We start from the raw sequence: 18,595 nt of genomic DNA on the forward strand, positions 1-18,595 counted from the left end.
GTGGCAGTGCGATTTTGTCCCTCTGCAGAGTAAATAGGTCAGCATTGATGTAGTATTAAAGCCAAGGGCAGCGTGGGGGGGTGGGGTAGCATTCCTGCTCAAACTGGCTGGTCGACTCCCTCTCGCTTGGTGTCCCCGCCCACTGCAGCCACCCAATCTTCAGATCTGGGCAAACCCCAGCTTGAGACTTGCTTGGAAACTGCACTGGTTTGTACGCCGTTCCCAGGCAGCACTGCAGTCAGTTCCCCTGTGGCTGCATACATTGCACAGACGTCCCACACATGTTTCCTACTGCCCTGCCAGTATCCTGGGCTGGACCACCACAGCTTGTCGTGGGCTGCACCATGAAAAATGACTTATGGCCAGGCATCAGGAGGTTTGGGCTCAGAGCCTGCCCTGGGATTCTCTGTACACTGTTCCACAAAAAACAAATGGCATTCTCTCACAGCCACCATTTGTTTCCCATGTGGAAATTCCATCCCAGTGTGGAACAAGGGAATAGGATGTTGGCATCAGTCAGGTTCTGATCATTAGTGAGTGACGGAGTGGTCTGCTGACCAGCTTTAACAGAACAATGTCTGATTTAGAATTTGACAAACAAGTTTGAAGCATTTAAGCTTCCGTGATAGACAGCAGATGACTTGCATAAGGGATCCTTGTGATGTTAGAACAAGTTTCCATTGAGGTAAACAGGGAAAATAAATATTCATGCATTTGGCACAGGGATTGGGCATTATGGGTGGCATGGGGTTAAGCAAGTTGGCGAACAGTTCCTTTGCCTCAGGAGGCAATGATTTGATTGAGCCAAGGCACTTGGAATGCAAGTCTTGGCTTTTGCTGTAGCTTTTATCGCTCCCTCACCCCTTCTCAATTCTCCCCTCACACTGTTGCTGTGAGGTATGTAGATGTAACATGCCAGAGGTGGGGAGTTAAGACACAACTACTTACATCAGGTCATGTTGTAGGTGATCTGTAAGAGGAACTGTCTTAGTGTTGCCTTTCACTGTGGAAGGTCTGGAGGCTACTTGATTAATCTGCTTCTATGAATTGGCTGTGTAGTCTTGGCATATTTCTGCTTTGCATTTACATAGCGCCTTTGAAGTATTAAAACAGTAGGGCTTGTTGTTAGAAACCAGTTAGTTTGGCTGAAGGACAATTCTCGAAGTCAGGTCTCGAACCCTCTGTGGATATCAGGCTTTCTGGTGAGTGTGCAGAACAGTTACTGGTTCTGTTATAATTCAGGAAGGCAGATAAAGCGGAGGTTGAAAGGAACAATCTGAGAATATAACACTGGTGGTGGAGAATGGAGGTTTGATTTTATCCCTTTTTTAACCTCTGAGGATACCACATTGCTGCTTGTCTATGTGGACTAAGCATTTGTGGTCTTTGAGGGATAATAATCCCTCAATTTATGGAAAGTAAACTCTTGCCTCACATTCCTGGAAGCTAATTTCTTGAAATGAACAATGGACTCCTTTCAAACATTCCAGAGACTAAAATTCACACTTTTCTGATTGGGAATTCCACACTGAAGAACAAAAAAATCTTCTTCCGCACTGTCTCAGGTCAGCAATAAAGAGCTGTTGAGTTTCCATCCCATCCCATCCCGGGGCTCGATGGACTGGAAAGCTGCATTTTCACATCCTGACCTAACTGGTTAATCACCTGTGAACTGTTCCAAAAGAGCAGCTGGTAACAGTGGCACTATCTCTTAGTCAGCCATGTCTGTTGTGCAGGGCTGCAGGTCTGCCTGTAGGCTCCAATGTGCCCTGGCTGCCTCAGACACTACTTTGGATGGGCAGGGTACTAAGGGAAGATTAACACCGCCAGGTCAGGTGTGTTTTTTGTACAAAGTCTCTGTTCCCGTTTCCTCTGCGATGCTTGCTAATCCTTGGAATTTGAAATAGATTTGCTAGCATTCTTTGGAAGTGGACTTGCGCTAAAATGTTTTGCTCCCCACGTGTGTATTGTGGCAAGGGGGCAGAGATGGGTTGCTTATGCCAATGCCAAAGTTTGAACTATAAGCGAAATGGCTACCTTTTGTGTTTTGGTTTCTATGTTTCTGTATGTCTAACCCCCTTTTCCTGTGATTCCACAATAAGACCTATTTGAGGAAGCAGGGATGAATTCTTGAGTTTGTGCTTGCTATCAGATGCAGCTACTTTGACTCAATCTCTACAGTGTCATTTAACCTGGGCGATTTTTGAAAAACTTGTTTTGTTTGAAGGGAGTGCTCCTGGATATTGGCCTTTAACCTATTCTTCAGGTTAAAGCATTTTTTCCTTGTATTTTCCAGCTAGAAATCCTTGTGTGTTTTCCTTATTTTAATATGAAAACTGACAATCCAAGAATAGATGCTTGAACTAATATAGTTGCAAGGCCCTCTCCTGTGTGCTAAATTACTGGCCCACATTGCCATCTTATTGGTCAACTGGATCATTTGGCCTTGTCTAAAATATTGACTTGTGAAGTAACAACCCTACAGAAGTCTAACGTTTGCTTCCTGGTCAGGAAGGCCCTTTATTTTCAACAAATCGCTACCCTTATTTGAAACCAGTCTACATTGCAACAGCTCTTAGGCAATACGAGACCCCATTTGAAACTGAAAGTAGACTACATTGGTCAAGAAACACTCCAATCCTTCTGTCCCTTGCACTAATCTATTGCCTTCCAAACCATTGGCTGAAACTCATTGTTGAATGAGTCCCAGTCTAAATTGAGCCTGATGGGGACCACAATGTACTCTACTCAGGAACCAGAGCCTGCCTGGTGCAGTTACAAGGCTAGGTGCCATAACAGAATAACCGTAGAGTTTATCAGGGCCAGATTACAAGAAACTAGAGTTGTGAATGCAGCCTAATCCATCTCATAAGCCAGCCTTCCATACTTCCTGCTTCAGGTATGTTCTCGCCCGCTGGAAGATACAAAAGTGTGAAAACACATACCAGCAGATTCAAGAACAGCTTCTTCCCCGCTATTATCAGACTTATGAACAGACCTCTCATATATTAGCATTGGTCTTTGACTGCACTGTCTCTGGAGCTGTAACACTATATTTTTGCTTTCTGTTACCCTGATGTACTTGTGTATGGGATGATTTGCCTGGATAGCAGGCAAGGTAATACTTCTCAGCCGCCTGAATAAAAAATTAAAAATGCTGTCTTGACGTAATTTATTGATATCTCCAAGTTATTTCCTGGCATATACTGTGACTGATTGAGGTGCTGAAAGTATAAAAATAGGACACAGGCCCATGACCGATAGTTTAATGTTCGCAAAAGGAGATTCCATTTGTGAATTTTTGTTGTTATTGTGTTGTCTCAGTTTTCTCCGTGTGGACTAGAAAATAAACATTGACTGTGGGAGCCCTTACTGAACAGGGGAACTATGTGACATTAAGGGGAGGTAAATCTTCAATAATGTGCGTTTAATTGGCCTCCATTTTGTTTTCTCTCCTTTTTCTTGTTCTCAGTTGGAGATAAAGTTCCTGCTGACATCCGGATTATCAGCATCAAGTCAACGACCCTCCGAGTTGATCAGTCCATCCTCACAGGTGAGACTTTCACAGGATGTGCAACTCAGTCCAGAATCCATTCAGTTCATCAGATGTGAACAGTTCCACCTTTTATGACTAATTTGTCAAGCTTCATCATTGGGGTCGGGGCACTGGTTTGGATCAGTTTCTTTATATTGACCTAATGAAGATTTGGTGCATAATGTTCTTGGTGTGTCCTTGGATATTTCAGTATTCAGTACCTCTGTTTTCTACGCTAGCGGTACCCTGCTTTGTACTTGGTGTCAAGTGAATTATATTATGTCAAAGATCAGCAAGTGAAAAGGAATACTTCTCAATACAAGTAGTGTTCCTGCTTATTCCAACATGCTCTGAGCTTGATTTTACAACCCTTTGACACTGGAATGAAACTCCAAACTGCCTCCATTGTGTCCCCAAGTCTCCTATTTGGCACATATTGATATCTGCAAATTATTTCTTGTCTGTCATGACTGATCAAGGTGGTGGAAAAAGTCACAAGCTCATGCCCAATAGTTAAATGTTCACAGCAGGTGGCTGATGAAGAAGGGTGGTGTCTCCTCTGAGGGGCCCATGTGGAGTTCTGCTTTGAGCACAAGAATAGCCTGAGAGCTGTGAAATGTTTGCAGGGAGAGCCTGCTGAGGGAAGGGTTTGTCCCTTACGTCACCGTAGCAGCTACACCTGGTACCCGAGGCGATTACCGTTTTCATCATCCACATGAGTTTGCAAGAAACAGATCATTCCGGCCCGATCCAAATCCCAGTCCAGCTTTGGTGTAGATCCTTCAATGTGATTACTATATCCCCCACCCCATGCTAATTGTTACTGGTTATCTCAGATTAGATCATCTTTGCTTTAAGAAAGCCTTTCCTACTTTACTAGTATTGAAGTACCTCAGACTTCTCAACTTTTGCAGTTTTCACAAAGTCCTCCCACTGAGACAGTTGTAGATTCAGCTATGTGCACTTACCTGTCATGACCCCAAGATGTCCCAGAGTGCTTTGCAGCATAGACCGTTCTGTAATGTCGGAAGTGCAGCGGCCAATCAGAGTGCAGCAGATTCTCAAACCACAGACGTGTCTGTTTTAGGTCATGGGCTGTACGCAGCACTAGCAAAGTCAGCATTTATTATCCATTGCCTTTGAACTGAGTGCCTTAATATTTCAGAGGACAATTAAGAGTCTCCCACATTGTGGACCTGGAGTCACATGTAGGTCAGACCAGGTAAAGATGGAAGATTTCCTTCCCTAAAGGACTGTAGTGAGCCAGATTTTGTTTTTTATAGCAATTGATAGATGGTAATCCCCACCACCATCTGGATCAGCTGCTTTGGTGGGGTTTGAACCCACATTCACAGACCATTGACCCCTAGAATACCAACCCAGTGAATGAAGCAAAGTAACATCTACATGAGCTCCTTGTTATCTGCCAATCTATTTACTTACGGGGTCATCCCCAGCTCCATTTTTGAATTTTCCCAATGTCTCATTCAGGGAAGTATATGGGAGTGGAATTGTGTGTGTTGTTCTCCATAGAGGTCTATGCGTCTGTCCCTTGCAGGTAATAAATGAGGACTGAATGGACCATCTTCCATTCCATTTTGACCTGTTGAGCTTGCTATCCATGAAGTTCAATGAAGCAGCTTCTTTCTGCCAGAATGCTGGGTGTTAACTGGAGCTGGCATCATGAGTTTCTGGCAAGATTTAGTGACTAAGCCTGTCGTGTTGTATCCTACTGTTCAAGGAATGTGTAGCAGAATGTGAGGGTGGAATTCCACTATTTAATGTCAGCCTTGCGACTCTGGTAATTAGTGAGCAGCTACATATCTTAAACGTTCCAGGACATTTAATTAAATTGACATTTCTCAGAGTCCATATTTCTGCCTGGGGTATTGTTGATTTATTACGCAGAGTTGTTGTGTCATAAAGAAGCCTTTATTTGTGGAGATCTGGAGGAAAATGTTAGGCCAGTGCTTAATGTTGTTGCAGCACCTGTGTTACTGCCCATTTACTGAGACACCCTGCTTGATCTCATCATTAAGCAACTGACATCTGATACGTGGAGCAAGATTGTCAGAGCAAGGGAAATCACTTCCCAGGTATGAAAGGCCGGTCTGACCATAGCAATCAACCTGTCCAGATTTGGTTCCGCATTCGAAAGACAGGGGTTCCATTTCTGTGACCTTTGTGCACTCCCCTGAACCCCTCCCCTCCCCTCCCCTCTGGAAACCCTTGTTTTTTTTTGGACAGTGGGAAACCAGAGATAGCAGCAACATATTCCATTTGGAAAGGGGCTGCAAGAGATGTCACTTGCATCAATGAGCTCACCATTTGGCATGGTAGCAACATCAGTGTGAACCCTGGGAGCTGCTTGTTTTCTTAGTGACAGGCGGAAAATAAATGGTGGCAGGTCTAATGGTTCAGAATAATTCACTGAGCGGGGAGTTGCATTATCCCTGCTTCAACTAGACAAAGTCCTTCATTGCTCATTCTTTACTGCATTTCTCAAACTGCCATGGTGAAAGAAACATGTCAGAAATCTGGCTGAGTGTTTTTGGAACCAATTGCAAGAGGGAAGGAAGATCGTGTAGTTTAGGAGCTCTTTTCTCAGCTCTCCTCAACTCGGACGCCTCCAGAATCCAACGGCTGCTTCCTGAGCATTTTTTTGATATTCGTTCAAGGGATCTGGGTGACACTGGCCAGCATTTATTACCCATCCCCCAGAGGGCAGATAAATATCAACCATATGGCCACCATTTGACTCCTAATTCTAAATCAATTGTTGAATTGTAATTCCACCATCTGCATGATTCAAACTCTGGTCCCCAGAATGTTGCCAGGGTCTCTAGATTAATAGTCCAGTGATAATACCACTAGACCATCGCCTTTCCCCTAATACGTGTCACCTTCAGGTTAAGGGAACTGATCTATTTGAGGAGGACAATTGGTCAGCACTAGTTCTTCAGTCAAAGCCAGGCTGTGAATGATTGATCATCTAATTAAACTGACAAGGCTCCTTCAACCGTCCAAAAGCATGACTGCTACCATCTAGAAGGACATGGGGGAACACAGCCCCCTGACCATCCTTCTCTGAGGTACACACCATCCAGGTTTTAGCTATGTTGCCGTTCCTTCAGCGTCACTGGGTTAAAATCCTGGAAGTCCCTCCCTCTCAGGACTGTGGCTGCACCTTAAACCAAAACAGACTGCAGTGAATCCAAAGGGAAGTTCACTACCACCTTCTCCAGGACAGTTAGGGATGGTCAATATACACTGGTCAAGGATAGAAGACCCATCAAGCAAGTAGATCAAAGACACTTCCCTACAGCCATACCTCACCGTCCACTCAGGATGCAACTAAACTGTTACTTCTGTAGTGTAACAGCATTTTGGGAGTGCAAAGAGGAAATCAATCTGTGCACAGGACATGAATAAATAACCATGTTGTTAGTTTTTGGTGCTGTTGGAAGTTTATTGGAATTAGTCATGTCCATTTAATCCCTATTTTAATGTCTTCTCTGAAAGACAGCTGTAATGATTTAGCACACACTCCGTACTATATTTGTGGCAGCCTTGGTCACACACTCAAGTGGCATTTGATTTAATCAGCATCTGAAGTCATGGAGAGCTGGCTATAAAAGTAAGGCAAACTGATGCAATGCAAGCAGGAAATTTCCTTCCCATAATCCCGAGACTGAACGTTGACGATTCTTATTGCTCTTTTCCCCCGAGTCAACCTGTTCTGTAATGATATTGCCCCCTCTGGAGCAGGTCAGCCTGGTAACCCCGGCCTCCTGGCTCTCACTACCACAAGAGCCCCTACACTCTAGGTTTTGCCTTGTTCACTGGCCACCACATGTGTTACCGTAAACCACTGATTCATAACTCCTTACCTTCACAGAATAATTGCACATGTCTTTTCAAAATACTGCTCAGAACACAATAAATAAAAATTGGAGGTAGAGGCAATGTTTTAATCTTCAACAGAATTATTGTGCAGGCTGAGAGGGTCCGACGTGCCTCCAGTTTTGATCAGCCATGCGATAGAGGAGCATGTACAGTGCAAGGAATAAAAAGCAGAACTGAGATGGCAGAAATCCTACTGGAAGTGAGTTACATAATGGGACAAAGGAATTCTCCATGTTGGGGTACGGCTCGTTCAGTTTACACTATTACCTGTTCAATCAGTGAAACCCTTGATGAAACATTAAAAATCAAATTGGAGAGATTGGTACTTAAGGTTTGGTTAAGTGGAATAAGGGAAGGGAAAAATTCCGTGAGTTACACTGCTCCCAATCACTGGCTGAGCTTGATTGGATAAATGGTCTAGCTCAAAACCACCCTTTGGTTTGATCTCTGTCTATGCCTGTCTTGTCTGCTGGTCGTTGGGTTGTTCCGTAAGTTTGTGCAGCTTCACACCAACCTTGAGCAGGTCTCTGCTCTTCAGTTCACATTCTCTCTCCAAGATAACACCTGGTTATGAGGGGTAGGGTGACTGGGCCAGTGTGGAGGGTGTCACACACTGAGTCTACCTGCTCTCAATGCTGACATTCACAGGACCAGGGTTTCATTTCCCAGAATGAATAACCTGTCTTGGAAGGCAAAACAAAATCATAAAATGTAGTTAGGTGAGTCAATGAAAAGAAACACAAATATGGGGTTGGTTACTCTCGGAAGCTCCCTACTGTCAATTGTTCAATTGGTGCCACATTGTGAAATATTCCTGAGAAAGATTGCTTTGTGAAGTGGGAGGAGTGAGTTATTACTTCAAAGAATGCTAACAATATTTAGTGCAAAGGTTCCAAGAAGTGAGAAGCTCTTTTATTTGGCAACTGCAAAGCCAAAGATAAGGTTGTTAGTTAGGCAAAAACTGGTCCCCCGCCTGGTTTTGCATTTACTCTGACTCGTTGTTACCATATCCCGATGGGCTGTTCTGGAATTAACATAAAGAAATTGCTTATTAGTTTCTCATTCGGGAATTTGTCTGTTCGAGTGTGAATTTACACATGCATTCTTCTGTTTAACAGTGTCGATTCCAGAGTATTAAAGTGGTGAAAGCATTGTCCTCCCTGTGCTGCTGTGGCTAGCTGTTGTTGTCAGTCATACCCCCGTCTCCATTGGTGATGGCATTAGTGCTTGTCCTGGGTTTTATTCACATGGAGCCTGCAGTGGTTGCACTTGTTCCCAGGACGGCCCTTCGAGATGAATGCTGCTCTCGTCGTCTCTCTGCTGTCGATGTTTCATGCTTCCTCACGTTAACTCTCTGATCTCTATGTCTAGGGGAATCTGTCTCTGTTATCAAGCACAGTGACCCTGTACCAGACCCTCGAGCTGTGAACCAGGATAAGAAGAACATGCTGTTTTCGGTGGGTAGTGACTGTGATGAATCCAGTTTTGTTCACGGATCAACGGGGAGAGCTCTTTTGTGCATTTTACACGGACCTTGTTTTCCAAGGTGGAAATTGTGCACTGGGCTCCGTTAATATTTGAGGTTTATCAACAAGGCGTCCTACTGAAGGCTGTTGATTGTGTGCACAGCCAGATGTACGGTGCGCTGACAGTACTGCCAGAACATCTGCACTCCGTGTGAGGGAATATGGAGGAGTCCAGCATTGTCTGAACGCAGGTGCAGTCTATTTTGTCCAGTGGCCAAATCCATTTCTGTATATTTATTCTGTACCTATTATGGAGTATGGCTAGGCCAGAACTGGTTGCACATCCCTAATTGCCTCTGAACTGAGTGGCTCATTTTAGAGAGTAGATCAGAATCAAGTGCATGTCAGTCAGACTGGGTCAACATGGTAAATTTCCTTCTCTGAATGACATTACTGACTCAGAAGTTTGGAAGCCGTGTCAATAGACATGGTCCTCACTGACATGACTTTATAATTCCAGATTGATTAGTTAAGTTCAAGATCCCCCAGCTGCCGCAGTGAGAATTTAACCCATGTCTCCACAGCATTAGGTTAATAATGCCGTGACAGTGCTATCACATTGCCATCTCCTTCGAAGAAATAACCAGGAAGTGGTGTCTAATGTTGCAGTTTCCATTAATATCGAAGTGTTGGTAAGGTATGGTCTTTGCTGGCAAGGCCAACATTTGCTGCCCACCCATGATGTCCTTGACGCTAAGTGGCCCATGTGAGGGTCACTAGGCAGCATTTATTGTTCATTTCTGATTATTGTCCATTAAAGGTCAACCACATTACTGTGGAGCTGTAGGCCAGAGGAAGTGGTGGAGGCTGGTACAATTGCAACATTTCAAAGGCATCTAGATGAGTATTTGAATAGGAAGGGTTTGGAGGGATATGAGCTGGGTGCTGGCAGGTGGAACTAGATTGGGTTGGGATAGCTGGTCGGCATGGACAAGTTAGACCGAAAGGGTCTGTTTCCGTGCTGTATATTTCTATGACTCTATGTGCAGCAGATTTCCTTTCCCATTAGCGATCCAAAGAGTTTTTCCAGCAGTGACTATTCCAGCCATGAGACTAGACTATTCCAGATTTTCAATGCAGTCAGATTTCACCATCTGCCACAAGGGGGTTCGAATCAATGTCTTCAGGCCTTTTGGAGGTGCAACAGATAGTTAAGGCGGCAAATGGAATATTGTCCTTCGATGCTAGAGGGATGGAATTTAAAAACCGAGGTTCTGCTGCAGCTGTGTAGTACTGGTGAGGCCACACCTGGGGTACTGTGTACAGTTTTGGTCTCCTTACTTGAGAGAGGATGGACTGACACTGGAGGGGGTGCGGAGGTTGATTCCGGAGTTGAGAGGGTTGGCTTTTGAGGAGAGATTGAATAGATTGGATCTATACTCATTGTAATTTAGAACAATGAGGGAGAGGATCTTGTAGAATCATATCTATCCCCTTCATCACTTTATAAGATAGAAGCAGGGAGGTTGCTTCCACTGGGGGGGGGGGGGGTGAAACTAGAACTAGGGCAAACAGCCTCAAAATAAGGGGTAACAGGTTCAGGATGGAGTTGAGGAAGAACTTCTTCACCTAAAGGGTTGTGAATCTGTGGAATTCCCTGCCCAGGGAAGAAGTTGAGGCTTCCTCACTGAATGGTTTTAAGGCAAAGACAGAGTTTTGGACAGTAAAGGAACTAAGGATTCCGGTGAGAGGGCGGGTAAGTGGAGCTGAGTCTACAAAAAGCTCAGCCATGATCCTATTGGACGGTGGAGTGGGCTCGACGGGCAAGACGGCCTACTCCTGTTCCTATTCCTTACATTCTTATGTTAGCTGGGGTTCTGGATTTACTAGTCCAGTTACATGTATGGCCACTGCCTTCCCATATAATAACAGAAACTTGGGCAGCCAATATCATGGCTGCACATTACTGTGTGTAGTGGTTTGCAGCTATCTGTCAATCCAGCACCACTGATCCAGTATCTGTCAATCCATCTGCTTCACAATACATCCCTCACTCATGGGCTGTCTCTGCCCCTTGCACCCCTAATTGCCCAGATAGCAGTTAAGAGTTGACCACGTTGTGTAGGTCTGAAGTCCCATTTGGGCCAGACCAGTTAAGGATAGCAGTTTCCTTCCTAAAGGATATTGGTGAAACAGGTAGGTTTTAATGTCAATCAACATTGCTTGCCGTTAGATGAAGTTTTAATTCCAGATGATATTATTTTCAAATTTTGCCATTTGTCCTGGTGAGATTCAACTCCTGTCCCTAGAACATTAGCCTGAGGTTCTGATCTACAAAGTGAATGACATCGCCATTGTATCAGTTCCTCCCCACCAGAGCACGACTGAAAATTCATCTTTAAAAAGAATCAAGAATTATTCTCCAGTTCCAAAGGGAGTGTTATCAAGAGTACAGAAAACAAACCCTGCAAATAGAGATGGCAGAGGTGGGGGGGTGCTGGTGATCATCAAGAGTCATCGCACTAAAAACCAGGAGAATTGGGTCTTGGGGGTACTGAGGCATTTTGTTCAGCAAATTATAGATGTAGAATTCTTTTTTTTTTGTCTGTTTAGGTTTTGATTTGATTGATTTACTGTCTCATGTACCAAGAAACAGCAAAAAGTATTATTTTGCATGCTAGCCAGACAAATCATACCTAATGTAAGTATATCAGAGTAATAGAATAGAATGTGGAATATAGCTGCAGAGAAAGATTAGAGTTCAGTGAAGGATTGAGGCATTGCAGGAGTGTGAGAAGGCAATGTAGAGCTGTCTCATATTACAATCCTAGCTTGAAAGGTTCAATAGGTAGGTGCCTTATAATGGTGGAAGTTGGAATTTATAACGTAAAAGATGGCAAGCTGAAGAAGGGCTTATGCCCGAAACGTCAATTCTCCTGCTCCTTGGATGCTGCCTGACCTGCTGCGCTTTTCCAGCAACACATTTTCAGCTCTGATCTCCAGCATCTGCAGTCCTCACTTTCTCCAAGCTTTTCCTTTATAATATTCTTGACATCTGTAGAGAAATGGAAGGTTAAAGAATTACTAAAGTGCAGACTGTGGCATTGAAACTCAGTTAATCTGAGAGTGAGATGTCAGATTGCCAGTTATCTGATAGATTGCAAGCTATCTTGGTTATTGTGATGCGCATGAAAGGTTTTTTCAATTTGTGGTTCAAATAGGATAAATGGATGGGGAAAGCCTTTTGTGAGAGTGACCTCTGGCATTCAACACAAGCGAGTTATTTTTCTGGGCAAATTGAAATTGCTTTTTGAAAGGAATGCATTGAGCATCTTCGTAATTGGGATATACTGGAAATGACTACTGGTATAAAGGGAAAGGACTGTCTTAGGGGATTGGTGTTGTACAAAACATGTTTCATGTTTTACTGGAGTTGGCTCCTGTTGGAATGAAATGAAGCTGTTTGGAGGATGCAGCTGGTTTCCCTAGAGTCCAAAATGTACTACGATGATCTTGAGGGAGGAGATGGTGTCTACCATAATGGGGCTCGTTGGGAAATTTGAAACGTTCCTTTAAACATTTCATGTTGCAGCTGTACAACATATTGGTTTGGCCACTTTTGGAATACTGCGTTCAATTCTGCTCTCCCTTCGAGAAGAGGTGTTGTTACCCTTGACAGGGTGCAGAAAAGATTTACAAGGATTTTACGGGGGTTGGAGAGTTTGAGCTATAGAGAGGCTGAATAGGCTGGGGCTATTTCCCTTGGAGTGTCAGAGGTTGAGGGGTGACCTTATAGAGGTTCAGAAAATCATGAAGGGCATGGTTAGGATAAATAGATGAGGTCTTTTCCCCAGGGTAGGAGAGTCCAAAACTAGAGTTCATAGGTTTTAAGGTGAGGGGAAAGATTTAAAAGGGATCTAAGAGGTAACTTTAACGCAGAGGGTGGTGTGTGTGTGTGTAGGTAGAATGAGCTGCAAGAGGTGATGATGGAGGCTGGTACAATTGCAACATTTAAAAGACCTTTGGATGGGTACCTGAAATGGAAGGGTTTAGAGGGATATGGGCCAAGTGCTGGCAAATGGGACTAGATTAATTTAGGATACCTGGTTGACATTGACAGAGTGGTCTGTTTCCGTGCTGTACAAATCTGACTCAAAAGGGATCTGACACCAAATCTTTATGAAATATCCCATTGTTTATTGAAAGTTTACATAATGTGTTGAATGAGGAGTGCTATCCCGATTTAGTTTCCCCTGTGTGTTTTATAAAAACAGTAGCCAGTCACCCAAATCTTCACGCTCACTTCATTTTGGCTTTCCTTTTCAGGGCACCAACATCGCATCTGGGAAGGCGACTGGTATTGTTGTGGCTACAGGAGTCCACACAGAGATTGGCAAGATTCGAAACCAGATGGCTTCCACCGTGAATGAGAAGACCCCTCTCCAGCAGAAACTGGATGAGTTTGGGCAGCAGCTGTCAAAGGTGATATCCCTCATCTGTGTCGCCGTCTGGGTGATCAACATCGGGCACTTCAATGACCCGGTCCATGGCGGCTCCTGGGTCCGTGGTGCCATCTACTACTTCAAAATAGCGGTGGCACTGGCTGTGGCTGCCATTCCCGAGGGCCTACCTGCTGTGATCACCACCTGCCTAGCCCTGGGCACTCGGCGCATGGCAAAGAAGAATGCCATTGTGAGGAGCCTTCCCTCGGTGGAGACATTGGGCTGTACGTCAATCATCTGCTCCGACAAGACTGGAACACTCACCACCAATCAGATGTCTGTCTGTAAGGTAAGACAATGACCGATTGTGTCCAGCAGGCCGAGAGCTTATTGGATATTTACTCATGATCAGGAGGCAGGTATTAGACCATTATCTTGTCAGCACTGGTTCAACAATTATAGACAAATATCTGGGGGAGTTGAGGGAAACAAAATCAATCCCTCTATCTGTAGTGGTCACATTCTACCTCTCACCTACAGCTTTCTGGAGTTTGATTTCAGCTCTCTGCCACAGCTCAGTTGGCAACACGCTCATCCCTAAGTCAGCACGTTGTCAGTTCAAGCACCACACTAGAGACTTGAGCACATTATTCTCCGTGTACTCTCTGAGGCGGTATCTTGCAGGTAACATTTCAAACCAATGCCAACCCACACTATCAGTGGCTGTAAAAAGATCCCCATGGTGATCTCTGGATCCCAAGCAGGGTAAGGGAGTCCTCTCAGTTTATCCAGAAACCAGCATGCCCTGAAACACTGTCTGGCCACATATTTGACTCTGGTGAGATCTTGCTGTGCATGAATCTGCCTCCTGTGATATGATGGTGAGTACATTGTGAAAGTACTTCATCGACTGTGAATCGATATCCTGAGATTGGGATATCCTGAGATTGTGAAGGACTCTGTCCAGTTGTGTTCTTTCACTGGGTCACCCTCAATGCCTGCCACACTGCTGTGTGCTCGAGCAATTTATTGCAGTAGTTGATATTTGACCTGTTTGGGCTGTGTCATGAAGGCACCTTTCCCAGAGAAGGACATGAACTCAGTTTCTTGCTCCGAGGCAGGAACAGCACCCAATGCCCTGCAAGATCTCTACAAAGACATTCGAACAAATTTGTATCTGTTAGTGTAATGTAAGGTATATCATACAGGACATTAGCAAAGCTGAGAATAGGGATGTTGATGAGGTAAATTAACTTGGCCAGGATCAACTTTAGTTTTAATACTTTGACTATTATTGGAAGATGTAAGTAAGGTATTCCAAGGTTTTGAGTTCCAAGTCTGGGTTATGAGATCATATGACGACTTAAACTGAAATGATGGAAATGCCAAAAAAAGGAATATTTATGGCAGTTTGCTGGGTATAAATTGTTGAGGAGAAAGTGAGGACTGCAGATGCTGGAGATTAGAGCTGAAAATGTGTTGCTGGAAAAGCGCAGCAGGTCAGGCAGCATCCAAGGAGCAGAAGAATCGACGTTTCGGGCATGAGCCCTTCTTCAGGAATGAGAAAGGTATAAATTGTTGGCCAAGATTTGTAGTTGTAACCAAAGAGAAACACGGAGAATTTCTGAAGGTTGACCGGTTTGTTGCAGATCAATCTCATTGATTGAACCTTCTCACGTCTTGTGCTGGAGCACATTAAAAGTTTCAAAGCTGTAAAAAAAAAAAACCCCATTGGTGTCAGTCAGTAAGCTATTCCAGTAAAGGTTAAATCAGAGGGAGCAGCATTAATCTCAGCAATTCAGTAGCTGTTACCAAAGAAATATTTTATTTCCCTGAAACTCCTTGTTCAGTCGCAGTCATAGCGAAGAGCCCCGATAGAATAAATAATAATCATAGCTAGTCCGTTGCTGGGTTCATACTCCAGGCGTTGAGATGAATAATCGAGGAAATGGTGTTCCACAAAGATTGCATTTTGGCAGACTGGACCTATCAGATATGGATAATACTGAGGCAAGAAGACATCAATAAACAGAGTATTGGTGTGCAAATGGATTTTGTCAGCAGGAATAAGAAAGCTGGAAATGTTTTTTTTTTAAAAAAAAAGTGGTGCTGGTAATACTGAGTAGGTCTGGCAGTATCTGTGGAGAGTAACACAACCTGTTTCAGGTTGAAAATGACCCTCCTTGTCCAAAGAGAAGTAAAAACTCAATATATGAATGCTGTTTGTCTCTCCAAAGATGCTGCTAGTGTTGCTTGGTTAGACATTGTGTAAGGGTTTGATCTCCATAATGCAACCTGAACATAGAGATAAGAGAAGGAGACGTAGACAAATATCCGAGAACTCCGAGGTTATAAGAACTGAGAGATTATCCTTTCAAAATGTTTTGAACAGCTGAGGAGGCCAGAGAATCAAATGTTGAAGAATAGCCTAACAGAGGTCTTTAAAACATTGAGTTTAGCTTGAGAGAAGTGAGGCCCCATTTGAGGCTGGCGTTGGATGTTTGGAGATTCCCTGGCATTGCTACCCAGGAGTGCCTGTCCATGCTGTTTTCATGGTGGGCTGCTGACGGTGGGCTCGGTTGCATACTCCTCGGATGATAAAGTAGGCAGGTTGGAAGGCTTTCCTCCTCCTTCGTTTGGACGTTAAACAAATTCCGGACCTGAGTGTTTGGCATCCTAGCCCACTTCCCCTCAACGACCCCTCCACCCCCAACACCCACCCACCCAATCCACTCAAATTCTTCATTAGTGCCTTCCACCAACAATCTCCCATGTCTCTCTCCCAACATCTGTTCTGGCCTTGAGCTCTGTAATAAGGTTGGAAAGTCTTTTTACATGTTTATGAAGCTACCAAAGTAAGCAAACAGCCAATCAAATTTCTCTTTTTAAAACATCCTCTTCAAAGCTTATGAAACTATCAATGGAACACAGAACCATTCAAGCTCCCCTTGAAATATCTTTAATATTTATTATGCTATTAAATGATATAAAACTGTCAAAATAAATAAAGCACCATCTCTCTCTCTCTCTCTTTCTCTCGCGCGCACACACGCCTCCCCCGAAAGCATGATACTCTGAGGTTAAAAATAACACAACACTAGGTCATAGTCCAATAGGTTTATTTGGGGGCACTAGCTTTCAGAGCGCTGCTCTTTCAACAGCTGGTTGATGAAGGAACAGCGTTCCAAAGGCCAGTGCTTCCAAATTAACCTGTTGGACTATGAACTGGTGTGATTTTTAACTTTGTCCACCGGAGTCCAACACTGGCTTCTCCACATCCTAATACAGCGTGTACTCTGAAGTTATCTCCTCTGTGAGAGGGAATAAAATAAATCCCTCTGAACAAAACTGCTAAAATAAACAAAGCCCACTTTATCAGGAATCCCTGCTGACCTGAATCACTCGGTAAGGCTTCGAGCTTAGCCAATTGTCTACAAAGCCTGTAGAGCATGTTAAAGCCTTTGAAGTAGTGGAATGAATGGGCTGGTTAGTCAGTCAATGAAAAGATCAAGACACATGGTGCAACTGACCAAGTAAAATCTGAACTTCCATTCTGATTAATGCAGAAGAGCACTTTAACAATAGAGTAATTTAACCTATCGCATCTGAAGACTTCTGCACTTCCACAATGCTGGTCATTTTAATGGATACTTTCCTTTTGTGATTGAAGCCCTGACATTATGCAGCATTACCTAACGATCCATTTAGGGAAATTTTAAAAGTGCTGTTAGCAACCAGAAGATCCCTGACTGCAGAACAGGCTTCCTCCCCCCAAGGACTCCAGGCTCTGGAAAATGCCATGTGTCCTCCAGGAGCGGCCTGACTGTCTGGGAACTGCAAGAGATCTGACTTCACCACCGTCCCAATGGTGTGGGGACATCAAGTGCTTCCCATCTTTTTATACTCCCCATTCAAACTGGGTGTTCCCCACATTGGCATTGCAAGATCCCAAATGTTTCCATTTATGGGAGTGCTCAAAATTCAGGATCATAATAGTTACTTATAAATCCAATTACAATTCATGAGGAACCTCTTTACTCTGATAGAGATTAGAATGTGGAGTTTGCTACAAGATGAAAAAGTAAAGACTCAGGTACTGTATAACAGGCCTTTGGGAGAAACTCCCCAAGTAGACGAGGGAAGAAGGAACAGAAGAATATTGCCAGTGGGGTAGAGGACATTGAATGTAAAGTATAAACTCGAGTTTGTCTCTTGTGCCTGTACTGGACATTCTACAGTCCATCAAATTCTAATTTAGCAGTTTGAACATTTGAATTCAGTTGGCAAATCTGAATATTAAACAATGCCATTAGTGAAAATGATCTTCTATCTGTTAGTCATTCAAAACCCACTAGTATCCTGCAGGGAAGGGAACTTGCTCTGCTGCCTGGATTTAAGCTCTGTATATGTGATATCCCAGACGATAGCTGATTTTGTTCAGAAATCTCACGTTGTGTGCCGCAAGAGGCCATTCAGCCTATTTACCTTGTTCCATTATTCAGTGATGACCTGCTTGATCTATGACCTCATTCCGTGTACCTGCCTTTGACATTTATTCACTAATTATCTTGGTTGATTTTTAAAAAAAAAATCTATCAATTTAAGACTGTCCTTTCCTTTCCTTGTTCAATCCCAGAATGTGGGCATCCCTGACTGGGCCAGCATTTGTTGCTCGTCCTTAGTTGCTTTTGAGAGGACGGTGGTGATCTGCTGCCTTGATCTAATGTTGATCGCTGTTTGCAGAGAAGAATTCTAAACTTCTGCTACTTTGTGTTGAAGTGTTTTGTAACTCCCCTCCAGAAAGGCCTGGCTTTAATCTGTCGGATGTCCCAGGTTTTTAGATGGCCAAATCAACACAATACCCCTCTCTTTACCTATAAATTTCTCTTCAGATCTTGAAGACTTTGATCAAATTTGCCCTTGACCCTCTAAATTTCAGAGACGACAATAAGTTTCAGTCTTATCCCCGAGCAGTTTGACACTTGAGTTCATTTCGGTAAGTCTACACTGCTCAAGTTCCTACAAGGCCAATATCTCCTTCCTAAGGTGAGCTCAGTCCTCTAGGTGTGGTATAGCTAATGTGTACCATCAAGCTCCATATATTCCACTTGCCAAAATAAAAGCCAAATGCTTGATTTATTTTCAGGCCCTCCTTGTGACTTTTGTAATTATCTGTACATTTGGAATCCTGCATGGCCCCAGTCTCCCCTTTCGCCATTTTGATAATACTTTGTTTCATCCTTTCT

The 18,595-nt window shown here is 43.7% G+C and overlaps 1 protein-coding gene across 1 annotated transcript in view; it reads left to right on the plus strand.

Moving 5' to 3' along the window:
• atp2a3 (ATPase sarcoplasmic/endoplasmic reticulum Ca2+ transporting 3) overlaps positions 1-18,595 on the plus strand; it is a 145,192-nt gene that overhangs the window by 45,448 nt on the left and 81,149 nt on the right. The window contains exons 5-7 of the mRNA XM_043718819.1: positions 3,473-3,553; positions 8,813-8,898; positions 13,234-13,698. Coding sequence (XP_043574754.1) covers positions 3,473-3,553; positions 8,813-8,898; positions 13,234-13,698 — 632 coding nt within the window. The remainder of the gene's footprint in view (positions 1-3,472; positions 3,554-8,812; positions 8,899-13,233; positions 13,699-18,595) is intronic.

This window comes from Chiloscyllium plagiosum, chromosome 28 (assembly GCF_004010195.1).
Source record: "Chiloscyllium plagiosum isolate BGI_BamShark_2017 chromosome 28, ASM401019v2, whole genome shotgun sequence".
Lineage (NCBI taxonomy): Eukaryota > Metazoa > Chordata > Chondrichthyes > Orectolobiformes > Hemiscylliidae > Chiloscyllium > Chiloscyllium plagiosum.